The sequence below is a fragment of the Lottia gigantea genome (assembly GCF_000327385.1).
Source record: "Lottia gigantea unplaced genomic scaffold LOTGIsca_47, whole genome shotgun sequence".
NCBI lineage: Eukaryota > Metazoa > Mollusca > Gastropoda > Lottiidae > Lottia > Lottia gigantea.
In genome coordinates this window covers 1,600,989-1,623,008 of record NW_008709640.1, presented here as the reverse complement: position 1 = coordinate 1,623,008, position 22,020 = coordinate 1,600,989, and the positions used below count along the sequence as shown (strand labels likewise).

At 30.5% G+C, this 22,020-nt stretch overlaps 1 protein-coding gene across 1 annotated transcript in view; it reads left to right on the top strand.

Annotated features, from left to right (window-relative positions):
• Window positions 1–5,824: 5,824 nt before the first annotated feature.
• The window catches only part of LOTGIDRAFT_124670 (hypothetical protein), a gene marked incomplete at both ends in the record, with an annotated part of 34,286 nt that continues 18,090 nt past the window's right edge, over window positions 5,825–22,020 (top strand). Inside the window, one exon of the mRNA XM_009061329.1 lies at window positions 5,825–6,169. Within this exon, the coding sequence (XP_009059577.1) occupies window positions 5,825–6,169 (345 nt within the window). The remainder of the gene's footprint in view (window positions 6,170–22,020) is intronic.

Sequence of the window (22,020 nt, the reverse complement as noted above, 5' to 3'; positions counted from 1 at the left end):
CGCATGCACTTTTCAACTTGTGCAGGTTTTTTTGATAATAGATACGTATGTTTGCTGTAGGTAAGGTGAAGTTGTACATGTATGTTTTACTCTTAAATACATTCCACCTTTTAAATGTTCTTTTTGTTTGGCTGGTCTCACTGAAAACGTTATACTTGATGCATTGTGCTCAAATTTTGTTTAAGTTATAAAAAACAGTTTGAGAAAATTGCAAGGTGGAGAATAATAATGGCTTTGAACAGTGTAATGTATGTTATAATTATTTTCGAAATTTCTATAAGAGATGTCGCAGATTAATTGATTCTTGAGAAGAAAATCAAATTGAAGTGCAACTTCTTACCTAGACTTATTGACATTGTTGAAAAATTCACAGGTAGTCAAGAAAATAACTAAAGAAGGGAGTACCATTTACTTCAAAGGATTTTGATATTGCTTTGTAAACATCAAATTTGTTCATAGAATTTTGAAATTTAATTTCTAATCTGAATTAAATTAAATTTTTAAATTTCGCAGTCATTTGCATATTATAAGTTATAAAAAAATTGTTAAAGACACTTTTCATATGAAGTGAAAAATAAATTGCATGTTTAAATTGATGACAAAGTATTGAAAGCTTTCAATATGTAGTGTTTGTCCAGAGAAAAAACCTCAATGACTGTAAATTACTTATTTTTGGTAGAAAATTAAAAAAAGTATTCAGACACTCCAAGTTAATTTCAAAACGTATAATTTGTGTGTATATTCCATTATGCTGCAGACACAATCTCATCCATTGAAAAATATATCCAGGATAATTTGACAGAGAATTTGCGTCTGCACAATTAATATTCAATTTGCGCTTTATGTCTAAATGTTGATGCTTTAAGTGTTTTTTTGTCTTCAGGGCTGGCAAACATTTCTTTGTTGCTTATTCTTAGCCAAGGCTCTGAGGTTCCACACTGGCACATGTCCTAGCTGGACATGAATTTGTGGGGGAGGGGAAGTAATATATCCAGAGGGGCAATTTGGTGTTTAGTTGCGGTGACAATATAGGGTGAGAGGTTACAATCAATTTTTTCGGGCAATATCCACTGTTGTTATGGCCCTGCACTGGCATAAGTCTAGATGACATCTATTTTCACGCCATTTCTCTTTGTCAGTGATGCAAGATGGATGGGATTGCATGGAAAAGGCTTTCAGTCGTTAGGTCACAAAGCCAAGACCTCATGTGCTACAGACAGTGCATGCTAATTATCCTTGACAAACGGAAAAATAGTAGACTAATGCCATTGTCCAAACAAATTTGTGCTGGTTGTCTTGAGGATCCCAATCTGGAGCAGAAGATAAGGACTGAATGCTATGCCATTTTCTTTACTGTATGATTTGTCCTCGCGAACCAGTCACTTTGAGTGGACAAAAAAGCTACTTGAAGCTCCACTTAGCTTCAACCATGTTACTATGTTTGCTGGTGCTTTGTTAAACTTTTGACCTGCTCATGTGGTAAGCTGAACCTTCATGATACATCATCATATATAGATCATGCAACTGTGGCATTCTTTGCCGTTACTTAACAATACTCATACTTGATTAGGGTCGCTCTCATTCAGCATTCCAAACCTGTACACCTATTTGTTAAGCAGACTGCAAACACACAACTAAATCACATTGCCCACTGCATAGACTTAGATTAGCAAGGTATGCTTAGTCTTCTTGACACCTGATATTTCTTTTCATTACGAAATATTTCCTCATTTATGATTGATATACTTCCTCAAATGAAAGTTCATTTGCTGCTACCAATGTATTGACATAAGGTTCGGATCATAGGTACTTGGGTATTTTTTGTTGGGTGTGCATCTTTAATTTCAAATTAAACAGAAGTGTGAGAAAATCAACATCAGATGATAAACATCAGAGTATTTATCATATTATCAAATTTATTAACAACTCTTTAGCATTGATAAGAAAAAATATAGTATTATGTAGAGATGTGATGGTAAAAAAAAAGAAATAGAGGGAGAAAGAGTTGATTTTGATCTTAAAGATATGATGTATTATTATGGCTCAATTCAATGAAATTTGTCTATGAATTGAATTGCTATCAAATATGGCCCAAGGATATTTGTACTTCATATTTACAATGTAATAACAAGGCTATGTCATTTTTATCTTGTGTTTTACTCTGTAATTGAAGACGTGAACAACTGTAACATTGTCAGGTGATGTCTTATGATGTCATTTTGAACGAGTGAACGATAACATTTATTTTGTTTAGATTATTGGTTAAGATAATTTTGCAAAAAAGGTACCAAACGTACCAAATTAGACAAATGTAGGCTTATGTGTATCCCATAAAAGGGTTGCCAAGCTGACAAGCTCAAATGCAGAGTTCTGTGAGGCATTTTGTATTAGTTCATCATATATCTATTGGAATATAATTGATAACAATCAAGTTTCTACTCAGTTTAAAGAATACAACTCAGCAATCTAAATCTACTATAATAAAATTGATAGTGAGTTGTATTAAATTCTACTCAGTTTGATTACTGAATACAACTCAGCAATCAAAATCTACTATAATAAAATTGATACTGAGTTGTAATAAATTCTGCTCGATTTGATTAAAGAATACAACTCAGTAATATACATCTACTATAATAAAATTGGTAGTGAGTTGTATTAAATTCTACTCAATTTGATTAAAGAATACAACTGAGCAATCTAAATCTACTATAATAAAATTGATTGTGAGTTGTATTAAATTCTATTCAGTTTGATTAAAGAATACAACTCAGCAATCTAAATCTACTATAATAAAATTGATAGTGAATTGTATTAAATTCTGCTCGATTTGATTAAAGAATACAACTAATTAATCTAAATCTCCTATAATAAAATTGATAGTGAGTTGTATTAAATTCTGCTCGATTTGATTAAGGAATACAACTCAGCAATCTAAATCTACTATAATAAAATTGATAGTGAGTTGTATTAAATTCTGCTCGATTTGATTAAAGAATACAACTCAGCAATCTAAATCTACTATAATAAAATTGATTGTGAGTTGTATTAAATTCTATTCAGTTTGATTAAAGAATACAACTCAGCAATCTAAATCTACTATAATAAAATTGATACTGAGTTGTAATAAATTCTGCTCGATTTGATTAAAGAATACAACTCAGCAATCTAAATCTACTATAATAAAATTGATAGTGAGTTGTATTAAATTCTACTCAGTTTGATTAATGAAAACAACTCAGCAATCTAAATCTATTAAAATAAAATTGTTAGTGAGTTGTATTAAATTCTACTCAGTTTGATTACTGAATACAACTCAGCAATCTAAATCTACTATAATAAAATTGATAGTGAGTTGTATTAAATTCTACTCAATTTGATTAAAGAATACAACTCAGTAATCTTAATCTACTATAATAAAATTGATAGTGAGTTGTATTAAATTCTGCTCGATTTGATTAAAGAATACAACTCAGTAATCTAAATCTACTATAATAAAATTGATAGTGAGTTGTATTAAATTCTGCTCGATTTGATTAAAGAATACAACTCAGTAATCTAAATCTACTATAATAAAATTGATAGTGAGTTGTATTAAATTCTACTCAGTTTGAATACTAAATACAACTCAGCAATCTAAATCTACTATAATAAAATTGATAGTGAGTTGTATTAAATTTTACTCAGTTTGATTAATGAAAACAACTCAGCAATCTAAATCTATTAAAATAAAATTGATAGTGAGTTGTATTAAATTCTACTCAGTTTGATTAATGAAAACAACTCAGCAATCTAAATCTACTATAATAAAATTGATAGTGAGTTGTATTAAATTCTACTCAGTTTTATTAATGAAAACAACTCAGTAATCTAAATCTACTATTATAAAATTGATAGTGAGTTGTATTAAATTCTACTCAGTTTGATAAAAGAATACAACTCAGGAATCTAAATCTACTACAATAAAATTGATAGTGAGTTGTATTAAATTCTACTCAGTTTTATTAATGAAAACAACTCAGTAATCTAAATCTACTATTATAAAATTGATAGTGAGTTGTATTAAATTCTACTCAGTTTGATAAAAGAAAACAACTCTGGTAATCTAAATCTACTATAATAAAATTGATAGTGAGTTGTATTAAATTCTATTCAGTTTTATTAATGAAAACAACTCAGTAATCTAAATCTACTGTTATAAAATTGATAGTGAGTTGTATTATCTATATTCATCTTCATCAGCCCCTTCAGAAGAGTAGGGAGTAAAACTCCATTTCATTTCCAAAAAAAATACAGCTGTCCCCTAGATCTGAGAAACATAATTTCAAAATACTGGCCTAATATTTACTACAAGATAATAATATGGTTTATAGTGTTGATATTTCTATGTTAAATGTCTAGTTAAGATACCTCTCTGTTCAGACATAAGACTGTTCACAAGATTCAATTGATCTTTTAATGAGACTTCATGGCGCTAAAAACTTGTTATAAAAAGTTTGTATTTCTTGGGTGTCTCTAAGGTGGTAAAATTCACTCAAATGATGACATGATAATGGAAAAAATGTAATTAACTTATATAATAGTCACCGTAGGTTGGACTTGTTTTAAAGCCTCAGGGTTTCAAATAGCACTTTAAAACAACTTGAACTGGATTAACTTTTGATAAAAAAAATAAACAAAACCACATTAGTATTGTTTATAGAAGCTTCTCGGATTAGTATCTGATTAAATCTGCCCAAACTATATTGAGAACTCATTATTTTCTGTCCCCCACCCCTTCCTGACATAATTTTATGAATCTTAAGAGTAGTATACCATAAAATTGTCTTCTGTTATCTAATGATAATGAAATAATAATTAAAAACTGAAAAGAAAAAATATCTACCAGTACACAATATTTGGATGTACAAAATGTGTAAAAACACATAATTACATGTGTATTAGATAGACAGATTATGTTGCTGTAATCAGCTTGTGTACAAGCCAACACAATTTAAATGATATATGCACAAACTATATATTTTATATCAAACAAATACAAACACCATCACTGATATACCACTCCACCCCCTCAACACCTGCAACACCTCAACCCACATAATCTCATCAAGCACACAACAACAACAATAGAAAACAGAACAAGCATTCAAAAATATAACATAGTTTTTCTTGAGTAGGTAGGCCTACTAGCACAATCTGAACTTTGTGTCTCCATTAAAGCAAAGCTTGGCAGACACAAAATCTTCTTCTTCTTGAATATTTTAATTGCCAGTCACTCATATATAGGGATTGTAAAGAGATTTTCTAAAAGTTATATGTATATCTGGGACACTGATAGCATGAATTTGCACCATTCCAATTTTCAATCAGACATTTGTGGTTCCTGCAATTCCACTAAAACTAAGCATAAAACGATGTCACTAATCACAAATTCCTTATGTGATGAAGCATATTTTGCGATTAGTGACTTCATCAAACACTTGCTTTTATTATTGCAGGAAAATGGTATGGTGCAAATTGATGCTATCAGTGTCCCTGATACACATACATTTTAAAAAAAATCTCTTTAAAATCCCTTTAAGTGAGTTTGATTACTTTGGTCATGCATCCAGAGTCAATCTAAATGAAAGAACCCCTCATTTCCAAACAAGTTATCTGCATGGTTGATTTTGAATATGAAGATCATAATGCATATTTAGTTTAATAAGCTATATATTAGTAAATTATATATTGTAAATATGTAAATATAACATGTATTTTCAATATATATACAATGTTAAAAATATATTAATAAAAAGTAAAAATTATCCTTTTTATATTTTCAGAATATGAAATTGTGATACCAGAAATCTTCAGTTTAGAAGGTGAAGAATTTTCCAACGAAATTTACAACAAACGTCATAAAAGAAGCTTAAAGCAACATCATCTATTAAAAGTCAACATCAGTAGTCTTCAAGAACAGTTTGAAATTGACTTATGGGAAAACAAGGAATTATTAGCACCAGGGTTCAAAGTTTACCATCGGAAAGACAAGGGAAATAACTCTGTGAATTATGAAGAAACAACGACAGTATTGGAAGAAGACGAGACAGCATGTCATTATACTGGAAATGTTACATCACATGAAAATAACACTGTAGCATTGTCTATGTGCGATGGCAAAGGAATGGTAAGTAAAGAATTTTTGATATGTTATTTGTGGCAATTTGTTTTACCCTTTGAACACTGAGTTTGAATGACGTAAAAGGTCATATACCCTGAACTCGCTAGTAATATGACATGGCGTGCATGAAGTTAATCATGGTATTTTGTAACTACCGCTTTACTGTTAATACTGGTATATATCAATTAAATATACGTGGCACTATAGCGACCTCTAGTTTAAATCCATGACCGTTACATCTTATCTTCATAAGCATTTTTCACAAAACACACAGAGGGGAATAGTATAATGTTTGTCAAAATGTTGTTGGATTGTGGGTTTCATTTTGCGGTTCAGATCGTTAGTACTGGACAATGACTATAAATGGAGGAATGGATATAAGCTGAATTTCGAATACCTTATGATTTTGAGCATGACCTTTGGCACAGTCTTCGCAAAATCCAATCTTTTGAGCTACAAGTATGTAAAAATTTGTTCAATATATGAAATAATCAGGAAATTCCTGCAGTTATATCACATGTAGCCGTCAATCTGAAAATCTCAAAGATTATTTTACCAAATGGCAGATTGTGAATGAAATAACTTTATAACTAGTAAAATGTTACACATGATAGCTATGTTAACAATTCAACAAATGTTTTAAAAACAAATAGCCTCAGATTTCTAAATATGTGAATACTTAATTCTGCTAACTTCAGAGTCTACATGATTTTAAGTCCAAATTCTGGTTGACATTAAAGATGGGTTCCCTTATTTTCATTTATGAAAATGAAAATTCTAATACTTATATGAATAGAAAGTAGAGGTGTTCTAATGACTTGGAAAAATATCAGTTTATCATTATTTATTCATAATTAGCTAAATTAGAGGAGAATTATCAGCAGAATTCCAATGAGTGACCGATTAAGAAAGGTCAAAAAGTCTTTTTTTGTTTATCCAGACTGTACATACTTGGACATTTATGATTGTTTAATTACATGCAAAAAGAATATAATGATATGATTAAGAATACATGATAATTCATTAGAAACAACAATTAATCAAATAATTTGCTTAATTTGACACAAAAATATAAGGAAACTCATCTTTAAGAAAACATCTCTATATTTTTATAATGTTGTGTTAATTTGCGTGCTGGTATCTGACTTCTCTGTTTTTCATTTAGAGATGACATTTTTTTCAAGCAGTTTTAATATTTGACAAGATTTTCAAGGATTACTTTTTCCAATTTAAAACAGCTACGACAGGAGATCATCATAACTGTGCAACTAATTGAATTATGCAATTATGCAGACGGTTTCTTTGAGTTTTTTGTCAAGGAGGTAGGAATGTGACTGTAGTAGACGGTAAATGACTTGAAAAGTATTTAACTTTCTATGAACGTGTTTTTGAACAATTTTTCAGTGTTTGCTGACCAAAAGATGTACATATTGCATAAATAGTTGCATGAATGTTGAATATTGACTTAAAATGTTGAATATTTTCCAAGTTTAGACCTTCTTTGAAGTTGCATATTAAATAAATATAACTAAACTCTTCAATTTTATTGGAATACACATTCCATATTTTTTTCCTATGTTTGAAATTTTGGCTTCTGACAAAGACTTGTGGAATATTACTTCACTTATATGGCACATTACTTTTCAGCAGTGGCTGGACTAGAGAAATGAGACCAGTGAACTTAATTGGGTTAGCACCCCTCCAATTGAAATTTTTCTTGTAACATATGCACTCCTGCATTTTATCCTGGGGGTCGGGGACCGTAGACTTGGTTCAACCAGTCCCTTTGGTAGTTTAGCCACTGCTTTTGGCAGTGCCACTCAAGTCGTCAGCAGTCTGAATTGTATATATTTCATTAATAAAAGTAGGGACGCTACAGCTTGATCAGCCTTCAACGCAGGTCCATAGCTAGCCCAGGGTCTCAGACGGGGCGGCCAAATATGTTGAAGGGGGGTCAACTATAATGACTCAACAAGTCAATTAAGTCTTCTGAATTTTTCAGGGGGAGGCCAAAAATATTTTAGAGGGGCCTGACCCCACATGACCCCCATTTAGCTACAGGCATGCTTCAATGGCTTTTATTTTCATAAAAGGAATGGCTAGCCACCTTTCGACTTTCTGGCTTTTTGGTCCTGCATGACCTGGTTGTCAATTTTTCATTTCTATTTTCTGATCAAGATATTTGTTATGTTGATGGCAATCTTGCAGATTCCCCACCCTTGAAAGTATATCTGTTAAAGCACTTTGTCAAGAAGGTTGACTCCCTATCTTATCTTATCATCAGTGATTGGGTTTCTGTAGAATATTGAATTTTTGTACCACACCAGTATCCATTAAAATTGTTCAGATACCTTAAAGGGATACAATAAACTAGAAATAGCCTTAATATGGAACAGTTATATATATTTTTTTATTGTGTTTCATATCTGGAGGTGCCCTCATACCAGTTGTGTATGGTTGTGAATAAGAACAGCGGTCATACGTTTCAAATACAATTCTCATCAACTGAGTTGTGAGTTGCATTCGTAACTTCATTATTCACAACTATACACAATTGGTAATCACTATGGTGTGAAGGTATCTTATTAAGCATCCGTTCATGACTGCAGACAGTCAAAGGATAAATAGGGGATAAGGGTACCAAAAATTGTTTCTTCAGCTAAATTAGGGGACTAAATGCCTTTAATTACCATTATAAGAAAGAAGAATCTGTATGTAAAAGGTCAAGATTTGACTAAACTGGTAGTTGAATAAAGAATGAAAGGGTCATGACTCATAAGCTATCATCAAGGTTTGACGTTTTCCATCATGTTGGTAAAGACTAGAAATGTCAAATTTAGCGAATAAATATACATGACATATTGTTACACAAAATAAAAGTGAAATGAAATAGCTTTTAATTTAATGATTGTGTTACATTCATATTATTTTTACTGTGAATCTGACATTTTCTGAACAGCAGACGGCTTCAGTATATACATAGATTTATTTATTTATTATTATAAAGAGGGAGCAAATTCTGAAATTTTGAGGATCAGATGAAGATGATAGAGCAATAGAAAGTAATGGTGGTCATGAGTTCTAATCTCAGTCGACTTAGAAAAGTCTGGTGACCTTGAATAAGTCATCTTCCCTCATTACTCCATGGCAGTCACTTCTGCTGTAAATGGGTACAGCTCATCTGTGAAAGAACAATATCAAGAGGATTGTCCAATAGCCAACTTTGAGACAGGCTTCTCCCTAGATTAACTTATCATCCTTAGAAAAATTGGTCACTTCTGTCTTTTTGAATGATTTATTTTTTATTTATTTGTCAGCTCTAATGAAAGGATTGTAATCTGACAATCTGTACACCAAACTTATAATTGTTTTTTAAGTTTCTTTAGGGAAAGGTGAAAAATTTGTGCATTACTTGAATTTTTTTATTATATTTCCCAAGTCATATTTATTTGAAATTCCCAGACACCTTCTATTGTAAATTGTCAACTAGAATTAATTCTATGTTGACTTGTCCTTCAGTTTTTTACCTCCATTTTACAACACCTCTCTAATTTATTTGACTTTGCCGACATAACATGTTCTAATGACCTTTTAGTATAATAGACGGTGACGACTCCATGTTAAACATAACTTTTTTTAAACTTCTGCGACCTTTTCACAATGCAAATTACCACACCAACAATCAGTGGTAAAAACGTGTGAATTTTGTCTCTTTGTGCAGGTTACACCTTAAAGGTTGAATTCCTTGGAAATACTGCTGAGTAATTTTCATACTTTCTCATTCAATATCATACTTTCTCTTACATAATGTCATACTTCTCATACAATATTATACTTTCTCATACAATGTCATACTTTCTCATACAATGTCATACTTTCTCATACAATGTCATACTTTCTCATACATAGTCATACAATCATACTTTCTCATACAATGTCATAGTTTCTCATACATAGTCATACAATTATACTTTCTCATACAATGTCATACTTTCTCATACAATGTCATACTTTCTCATACAATGTCATACAATTATACTCTCTCATACATAAAGTCATACTTTCTCATACATAAAGTCATACAATTATACTTTCTCATACAATGTCATACTTTCTCATACAATGTCATAATTTCTCATACAATGACACGTTTTCTCATACAATGTCTATTTTTTGGTTGATTTTGAAAGTTCCCATGAGATTCATGAAGTTTGAAGTTGACATTTTAAGGCCGAAAAAAAGTTAGTACTAACTGTTTAAAAAGTAAATAACAAACAGTGATAATTAAGATTAAAATAAAAAAAGTAAAATTTACCCACACAATCAAGTAAAAAAAAATTTTCAATAACTTTGTGAAAATTTACATTGACTCAAGTTGGTGTGGAGACAAAAATAGAATGTAATGGAAAAATTTGACTGAAAAACTTAATTGTTTTTGCACGCATTCTTTAATCTTCTGTTTAGGCTATTTAACTGCACAAGTTTGTGTTTTTAAGGATTTTTTTACATCGAAAGGAAATTGAAACAATACATGTGAAAATACTTTGACATTTATTGAATGGATTCACATTTTTTGATAACCTTTAATATCCAGTGAAAAAATGTAGAATATGAGTTGTTGGGGTAAATGTCAGTTGTCTCGGAGACATTTTTAATTTGAATTTCTACGCCTATCAGTCGGCAAATCACTGAATCTCCAGATCTGTCGTCTGTCTGCAATTGATATATGTTTTTCATTTTAAAATAAAAACAAGCTTCTATCTAAATGTGAAATAAATAGCTTTGATTACATGAGTAAAGGTGACTATCTGATTTGCGAGGGTTTTTTTCTGCAATATGTTAAAATGACCTATAGAGGTTGGGGTACCCTGCCAAGCAGCATAGTTTTAGCTAATGAGCCATATTGGCTACTTGCCGATCAGCTTTTCCACTGTCGCTTGGTTAAAGGAGAACTATTTTCAATGATGTGCTTATTACAAACTCAGGAGAGCTCCAGCAGACAAAACATGATAACTTGTTAGCCTTATGAAAAAAAGAAACCTTCCCAATTAAGTTCATACCCCTCCTACATGTACAAAAAGGCTGATCGTCAATATTGACTGGGGAACATCTGGAGAAAAATTCCAAATTTTTAGTCACTATGTTTAATGCACACCCTATGTTTGGTTAACCCTTTGTAGGTTAAAAAATTGTGCATTATACTCGAAAATATACGGTAAATGTATCATGCTGATATTTCTTTGCATGGAAACAAATTTTATAATTTAGGCTTGCCATTACTATTAAATACACTCAAAATTAAATTTGAAAGATTGCTCAAAAGGCAGCTATAAATCCCTTCCTCCTAACACCTGTTTTTTGTCAGACTTTGATAGTGTTAATAGAAGTTTTAAGTTTTGAGCAGGGTAAATTAATTGACATGCTTATTTGAGCAAATAATCCATTTGACTTTATAATGTGTGGCATTAGATGTAAAATACATGCCTTTTTACACAAAGTAAAAAGACAACATAAACTTTATTTGTGTATATCAAGTACTTGTCAAAAACAAGTACATCTTGTAGTCAATTTTACCTATTGGATGTAAATTGTACTTAACTTGTATGTAAGAGATATATTATGTTGTAAAGTTGTACTTGGCATGTCGAAACTTAAGTTTTTGGCTTTTGTTACTTAGTACATCTTGTTGTTAACTTGTACCCTACTTGTATTTACTTGGTACATCATGTTGTAAACTTGTACCCTACTTGTATTTACTTGGTACATCATGTTGTAAACTTGTACCCTACTGGTATTTACCAGGTACATCATGTTGTTAACTTGTAACCTACTGGTATTTACCGAGTACATCATGTTGTAAAGTGTGTACTTGGCATATGGAAACTAAGTAAATCATAATGTTTTTGGCTTTTGTTACTTAGTACATCATGTTGTAAACTTGTACCCTACTTGTATTTACCTGGTACATCATGTTGTAAACTTGTACTTGGCTTATTGTATTACCCAGGTACAGAATATTGTAAACTTACTTGTATTATTCTTGTATGATGTTGTAAGCTTGTACATAACTTCTGAAAACTCTTCATGTTGTAAACTTGTGTAGACTTTGTACATTGAGTTGTAAACTTGAACCCTACTATTATAAATAAGGTAGATCGTGTTGTAAACTTCTATTGACTTGTGTAAACTTAGTACATAATGTTGTAAACTTGTACCTGACTTACATTTTTCTGGTACATCATGTTGTACCTGGATTATGTATGATTAGTACTTGTACCAAAACTTGTGTAAACTAAGTACATCATGTACCCTACCGGTATAAATTTTTTACATCATATTGTAAACATGTTGTACACCACTAGTGTAAATTTTGTACATCACATTGTAAACGTTTAAGCAAAAATATCATTTTGAATTTTCTGTAAATTTTAAACTCTCATTAAATTTCTTGCTGAGCTTGTAACTTTTTATCATAAAAAATGATCAATTGTAATTGAATTCGAGTATTTTCACCATTTTATGACCCTCAGGCCTTTTCAGAAAAAAAGTTTTTCCAATTAAGGCTTCCGTTTCATAAAGAAGATTACAAATAAGATTACAGGGCTTTTGCAATTAAGTCAACTGATGTGTTTCAATTCTAGCAATGATGGACAGATCGGAAAATCTTTGACAACAAGCAACAATATAGAGATATGTATGCCACTTTTTTATGATGGAGCTGCATTGGTAAAGAGTTTTAGACGCTAGCTCAATGACTTGAAGGTCAGGGTTAAATCCTGGCATTTTTTCAGATAATACCTTCAGAATTTTGAGAGACTGACATGGAACATAGCGTCTAGTTATTTGGATGGGACAGTAAACTGAGGCCATGCTTAATACAGGCTGTGCATGTTAAAGATCCCAAAGAGCCCTCCCAAAAGAGGGTAAAGAGTTATATAATGCTGCTAGGAAAGTTTACATAATGGCTTTGTCTGTCCTCATTAGGGACAGAAAAGTAGATCTAAAAAATCTATAGTCCCACGCTTGTATTTTTCTATCGATGTTAATAAAATGCATTATAGTATAAACAGAAAATATGATATGTGCTGAAAGAAAACTGTTTCACATTATTTATCTTGTTAAAGATGTACATGTTGCACAAAAACACCCAATTGAAAAATTTCACCCTTGTAATTATATAGCCTAACAACTTAATTCACATTGAGAAAAAAAACTCTTCAAGAATATAACAGAGACGGTAGTGTTACAAATACAGAGGTGGTATTGTTAACTGTTGTACAATAGATAGAAGATGACATCAAAAACAGGATGTACAACCAGATAAGTTACAATATAACTGCAGCACAAGACTCTTTTTTATGTTTTTTCCCCCGTCAATGGGTAAGGGTGTGAAATAACACCCCTTTAAAGATTTGAGTGATAAGAAAAAATAAGTGACAATAATATGGTATATTAAGCTAAATAGATAGAGAGCTATTGACAAAGCATACAACTGCCAAAAATTGGACAAAGCGAAAATGTGGTAATAAGACAACATCAATCACATTAAGTGTATTTCTATTTTGCTCTGAAATTGATGTATTGAACACTATTTTAACAGTGGTATTTCTATATTGCTCTTCAATTGATGTATTGAACACTATTTTAACAGTGGTATTTCTATATCGCTCTAGAATTGATGTATTGAACACTATTTTAACAGTGGTATTTCTATATTGCTCTTCAATTGATGTATTGAACACTATTTTAACAGTGGTATTTCTATATCACTCTATAATTGATGTATTGAGCACTATTTTAACAGTGGTATTTCTATATCACTCTACAATTGATGTATTGAGCACTATTTTAACAGTGGTATTTCTATATCACTCTATAATTGATGTATTGAGTACTATTTTAACAGTGGTATTTCTATATCACTCTACAATTGATGTATTGAACACTATTTTAACAGTGGTATTTCTATATCGCTCCAGAATTGATGTATTGAACACTATTTTAACAGTGGTATTTCTATATCACTCTACAATTGATGTATTGAGTACTCTTTTATAAAAACAGTGGTATTTGTATATCGCTCTATAATTGATGTATTGAACACTATTTTAACAGTGGTATTTCTATATCGCTCTAGAATTGATGTATTGAACACTATTTTAACAGTGGTATTTCTATATCACTCTACAATTGATGTATTGAGCACTATTTTAACAGTGGTATTTCTATATCACTCTATAATTTATGTATTGGGTACTATTTTAACAGTGGTATTTCTATAGCGCTCTACAATTGATGTATTGAGTACTCTTTTATAAAAACAGTTGTATTTGTACATCGCTCTAGAATTGATGTATTGAACACTATTTTAACAGGGGTATTTCTATATCACTCTATAATTGATGTATTGAACACTATTTTAACAGGGAAAATATTTTATTATTGAATACAAATTTTAAATTGGTCTATTATTACTAAATAATATTAATGCTGACCTATAGGCTGTAAAATCCCTCGACAGTTGGAAATGGGAAAATAGTAAGATCATGTCGCATTGTGTACTGCATGGCATAGCTCTTTGACCAAGCAAGTACATTAAAGTAAGACATGAAAGATTTGATTTAAACACAGGAAATAATTTGCTGCTTATGAGTTTGCCCCATGTGAACAATCCAATTGTTGATATTTAAATGATCAAAGGCAATTGGAAAATAGAAAATAGTTAGCTAATACTGCTATCAATTGCAAAATATACCTCATTGTGTTCTGCATGACATAGCCCTTTCCCATTTGACAAAACAAGTGCAGAAAAGTAAGACATAAAAGATTTGATTTGAATACAGGAAACAGTTTGCTGCTTATGTGAACAATCCAATTGTTAATATTTAAATGATCAAAGGCAGTAGGTAGTGCTTGTAGGATGTGTTATATCAAGATTTTTCCAGGTCATATCCTATGGGTAGGCCCCACAGTATGTCAATGTGTCCATATTTCTAATTTATTCCTTCACATTTGTATGAACCATAAAACATCAATGAATATTAAATAAAAGCTTGATTTTTTATTATAGAAATTATAATTAGTTTGAACTAGGGTGTATAAATGATTGCCATTTACCACTTTTAATTTAAATTTCATGAGAAAAAATGTTTATATACAGTATAAAGACCCCCCAGTTTGGATGAGTCACTATTAGGTATACAATAGTTCGTAAGTAACTGTCAATTAAGGCTTCTTTCATATCTTAGGCCAATATTTTTCACTTATATCTTTCTTGTTCTTAAAGGGATTGTTAAGAGGTTTTCTAAAATTTTTATGTAAATTGAGGACACTGATAATATCAATTTGCACCATTCCAATTTTCAATCAGACATCTGTGACTCCTGCAAGTGTTTGATAACATCACTAATCACGTAGGAAGCATATTTTGCAATTAGTGAAGCATCAAATACTTAGTTTTAGTGGAATCGCAGGAACCACAGATGTCAAAATGAAAATCGGAATGGTGCAAATAAATGCTATCAGTGTCCCAGATATACATAAAAATTTTAGAAAACCTCTTTACAATTCCTTTAAGAGTGTAACTTATTTGAAGTTTGCTGATATTTTCATAAATGGGTTTTCTCGATATATACGTAGAACAAAAAGTTAAGCGCCACTAACTTTAATTCAGTATAATCTGGGACGTCGCGTACGTCGTAGAGACCCTCCTGTGCAAACTGTAACAGAGTTGGATGCAGCATTGCATCAGGAGTGGCAGCAAATTCCTCAACAGGACATTCAAAGACTGATGAAAAACAGATACTTTGCATTTGGGGCTATAAAGACAATATAATGTAAGATCATCCACTTCCTGTTGTTGATTTTTTCACGAATACATATTGTTTTCAACATCCAATATATACATCTCTGTTATCAAGTATGATTGTGCATTGCATTCATTTGCGAAACAATGGTTCAAAATCTGGTGGCGCTTAACTTTTTGTTCTAGGTATATCTATTAAATCTTTGGTCTGAAATATATTTTTCTTTCCTATGGAAGCATGGCATCAATCTCAGATTGCTTGAGTTGCCTTTTCAGGAATTACATAGCAATCGTTGTTTACTGTCAAATGTAAATGATATAAACATTATGAAACCAACAATTTAGTTTGCTTGGTCTAACTGTCAAATTTGTAATGATTGTTTATTCTTATGATCATTGAAGCAGATACACTGCATGGTGTGTTAAGTACAAATATGAATGGAAAAAGAAGTGTAATTGCTGTCTTACTATATGCTACACTTCATATATCATATTATAGTTGAAAATTTAATGAAATATACAGCTGGTTGAAAAAAAAACATATTTCCATTGACAATTTTAAACATGTTATGAAAGGAGAAGACTTGAGAAACTTCTGTACTGGAAGACTTGGGTTTATTTTTCTAAGCAAGGGATTTTAAAAGGCTTCAAAAGTATCCACCAATATATGTAGCATAATCTTTTACATTGTATCAATTGTATAATCTTTTACATTATATCATTTGTATAATCTTTTACATTATATCATTTGTATAATCTTTTACATTATATCAATTGCATAATCTAAAATTTTCACTTTTGACATGTTCTCACATTGAGCATTAGTTATATTACCTTTTCCTGAGAGTGCTTCTAGGTTTCCTGAATGCATTGGTTCAATCTAGTATCTTGATGAGATTTTCATTAAATTGTATAGGGTACATATGTTAAATACATAGATATGTAGAATAAATGAAAATGTGTAGACAAGAATAGATATGTAGAATAAATGAGAATGTGTAGACAAGAATAGATATGTAGAATAAATGAAAATGTGTAGACAAGAATAGATATGTAGAATAAATGAAAATGTGTAGACAAGAATAGATATGTAGAATAAATGAAAATGTGTAGACAAGAATAGATATGTAGAATAAATGAGAATATGAAAACAGGAATAGATATGTAGAATAAGTGAGAATATGAAAACAGGAATAGATATGTAGAATAAATGAGAATATAAAAACAGGAATAGATATGTAGAATAAATAAGAATATGAAAACAGGAATAGATATGTAGTATAATAAGAATATGAAAACAGGAATAGATATGTAGAATAAATAAGAATATGAAAACAGGAATAGAAATGTAGAATAAATGAAAATGTGTAGACAAGAATAGATATGTAGAATAAATGAGAATATGAAAACAGGAATAGATATGTAGAATAAATGAGAATATGAAAACAGGAATAGATATGTAGAATAATATGAATATGAAAACAGGAATAAATATGTAGAATAAATGAAAATGTGTAGACAAGAATAGATATGTAGAATATATGAGAATATGAAAACAGGAATAGATATGTAGAATAAATGAGAATATGAAAACAGGAATAGATATGTAGAATAAATAAGAATATGAAAACAGGAATAGATATGTAGAATAAATGAGAATATGAAAACAGGAATAGATATGTAGAATAATAAGAATATGAAAACAGGAATAGATATGTAGAAAAAATGAGAAAATGATAACAGGTATAGATATGTAGAATAAATAAGAATGTGAAAACAGGAATAGATATGTAGAATAAATGAGAATATGAAAACAGGTACAGATATGTAGAATAATAAGAATATGAAAACAGGAATAGATATGCAGAAAAAATGAGAAAATGATAACAGGTATAGATATGTAGAATAAATGAGAATATGAAAACAGGTACAGATATGTAGAAAAATGAGAATATTTTGGTCGGAATATGGGTCTGAAACAAAATATCATTCATCTAAAAATTGTTAGGAGACCACTCCATTAGTGTCACAAAGATTTGAAAATGGAGCTTGTCTGGTCTTACACAAAAACCACCTGTTAACTCCTCTATACATATGTTATTAATTCCTTCAATTAAAATATTGTATAACACAACTATGTATGCTTTATCTTTCATGAGCAACCTTAATATTTTTCTAAGCTTATTTGAAGTTTGATTTTATTACAGTTGCATCCTCTCTGAGGTCACTTTTGGGTCATCATATTTTTTTTCGAGTGCACATCTTTGTGTTTGTTTTGGGAAAATATTTCTGATAAGTGGTTGATAGCAGTTGAAAATGGAATGTAATGTCATATGATTTTATAATAACTTTTAAAATCATTTTCTTATTTTTTTTTTATGAAATTCAGTTTCGTTTGAATTTTAGACTTGAATAAGATGTACATCTGGGTTTTAAAAAACAAATTCCTATATACTGAACTATGGAGTTACATAGAATTACCTCTAGGGTTTGGAGTTACCTGAAACCTGAAATTGATAGTCAGCTAAATATTTCCTTTTCTATTGACAGAGCTCTAACTCAAAATTACTTATGTGGTAATTACTAATAGACTGTTTTTACATTTACTGGTATATTGTATTTAATTGCAGATGAACCAAATGTCAGATTTTAATATTGGAAAAGATAAAGCAAATATTTAGAAAATTCCTATGCTTGAAGGACCAAAACAATTTTTATTTTGAGATAAAAGGCAACCTCTGTAACTCTTAGAGAACCTCACCTTATTACTGAATTAATTCTGCTTCAAAAGACATTTTGATGTTAAAATTCAAAACATCTTGAATAAATTGGTAGTTTGGATTCTAATGTGTATTCATAACCCTGTAACCTGCATATGTTAAGTTATCAGATACATTTACACATTTACACCAATTACCTTTTCGCGTTTGTTTGATCTCTAATGTAACCTTGACTCTAGATTAATTATCTAATAGTTTGTTGAATTAACAAGAATTGACGCTTGACTGTAGAGTAATTTGATGAATCAAGTTCACCCACCTTTGAAGGTTTGTTTGGTACATCTCGCAATTGATTCATGGGGATTTGGTATTTTGTAAAGGAAAGGGTTAGATTTATGTTTTTGTGGGTCAATTATTATAGTGAATCAAAGTTTGAAAAACATCTCCTGCGGTCATCTATGCATTCCCTTCTTTAATGTTTGTGGCCAACTTGCTTTGAAGTTTTGATTGTCAAAATGTGAAAAGTTTATCCTATAAGAGGGGGAGAAGTATATAATTCAAAATATAAAGATCAAAGATTAAAATTTGCGAGAATTGAAATAAAATGGCCTAACTTATTGAAATAGAGTAATATTAATTAAAAATTCTCACTGTTAAAATAGTGTTCAATACATCAATTGTAGAGCGATATAGAAATACCACTGTTAAAATAGTGCTCAATACATCAATTGTAGAGTGATATAAAAATACCACTGTTAAAATAGTGTTCAATACATCAATGGTAGAGCAATATAGAAATACCACTGTTAAAATAGTTTTCAATACATCAATTGTAGAGCAATATAGAAATACCACTGTTAAAATAGTGTTCAATACATCAATTGTAGAGCGATATAGAAATACCACTGTTAAAATAGTGCTCAATACATCAATTGTAGAGCGATATAGAAATATCACTGTTAAAATAGTGCTCAATATATCAATTGTAGAGCGATATAGAAATACCACTGTTAAAATAGTGTTCAATACATCAATTGTAGAGCGATATAGAAATACCACTGTTAAAATAGTGCTCAATACATCAATTGTAGAGCGATATATAGAAATACCACTGCATAGTGCTCAATACATCAATTGTAGAGCGATATATAGAAATACCATTGTTAAAATAGTGCTCAATACGTCAATTGTACATAGAGTAATATATCTTTTCAGATGGAAATGATTTGACATTGAAATAAGCTCAATTTTCTGAGATTATGGAATCAAAGCCTCTGTAGTTATACTTGACTTTATTTATCAAAATCATTGGCATTTGTCTTATCTTAATTAAAAATACAACAATGCTTGCATACAAGACAAACTATAGTACAGGTGCACGTTCATACCAAGCTCTGATTTATCATTGAATGTCAGATTAGATAAAGCAGGTAAACAGGAAGTACTGTAGACACCACAGGTAAAGGTGTGGATGGGATGAAAACAGGAAATACAAACAGATAAGTTAGTTGTGGTCTGTTTGCTTTTTTGACTATCCTGCATCATTATTTAACTTCCTGCAACTTCCACCTGTTCACTGATAAACATACACCCACATCTCTACAGTCATTGGTAAATCCTATTTTAGGGAAAAAATTGTCTTTGAGCACCACTAGACAATGCAGTGACCCTGCTCTGCAACACCATTACAACATTAACTTCTTTTAAATGGACGGTTGCACCATTTTGCGGGATTGATTTGAGTCTTGAATATATGTAAATAGTCTTCAAAAGTACTAAACATACCCTCCTTTCTAAATTTTACATGCAAATGTCCTCTTGTCTCTTACTGCAGGGTTGACGCATTAAATTTAACCAAATGTATGCTGGAGATTATCAAATCATAGAGGATTGGTGCTAATCAAATTTTCCAGCTTTTTTAGTTTAATTGAAATATCAGCTTTAGAAATGATATTCTCGGGTTGTTTAAAGGGACATTCTGCTTTATACTTGAAAATATTTCTAAAATATGGTATTTTTATCTATATATCTACTTGATCAAATTGAATGTTTTAAAAGGGTAAATTAAAGTACAAATTGTTAATTTAGCAGTTTGACCTAGTTGTAGTGTTTTGGTCTAACAGCTGCCAAAAAGCGTAACTTACTAGGGTTTTTAAATATTTTGGCGTTTGAAAATTAAGGGCTAGATTTATTTAGTTAAAACTTTCAGATACGTTAAAGGGCAAATTTCACTAGATTTTGATGTAGTCTTCACAAATTTGAGCAAGAAAAAATTCTGACCTACAAAAAAAAAGCTTAATGTCCCTTTAACATTTTAACATATGCACAGATTTTCCTAATTTCATCTTTCTTTTTGTGTGAATAGGTTTTAATATAGTACTGATAGTCATAGTATGACTTCAATAGAAATATATAATTGTGGAAATTATGAAATTGTTTTTACAAAAAGCATTTTTCAGGCAAAATTTGGGATAATTTTGTTTGAAGGTCTTCGGAAGGTGTGTTTATATTAGTAATTCCTTGTACAAAAGTATTTTGTTATCAACTCTTTGTCATTTTAAGATTATCTGTATTGTTTTGAAGCTGACATTCAAAGTCTCATTAAAATGAGGGGGAAAAATTTGATATACTGACAAAAGTGTGAGGACATTGTTTGGTTATTAAGAGGACAATTTTCAGTCATAAAGTTATGCTTCAGTGAAGATATCTCACTGCACTTTATTGAAAGTTATATGGGAGAAAATGTTTATCAAAATGTTTATCAAAATGTTTATCAAAGTGATAAGCAAACACAAACACACACATCTTTGTTGAATTTAAAAATTATTAACTACAAATTATGATATATATGAGTCATATAACATGACATTTTAGGTATATAGAAAAATTCTAACAAAAATAGACGAATTTCATATAATCTGTTTAAAGGATTAGACTGACATCTGATCTAAGGGATAATTTAAGATGATTACCGAACACAGACATCATAAAATACCAGTTTGAAAAACTGAGTCGACAATAGGATTAGGATTATAACAAGTTCTAACAATGGTATTACTGTCCTATACTTGATGACAAGTTACCTTTCTTAATCTTCATCCTATTTCTTTACTGATATCTTATACTTATTACACTGATGTTTTTGTGAGAGCTCAAGTCAAAGTCAATATGGGTCATGAAACATACTTTTAATATATACTCAGTGAAGGAGCCATAGTTGCTCGAGTGAGTTAGATGCTTGCTAGCCAATCTATAGGTGCACTGGTCTAGGGATCTTTGCCAGCATGGGTTGAGATAATATCCTTGGATTTTCATCCTGGCTTATCCCTGTC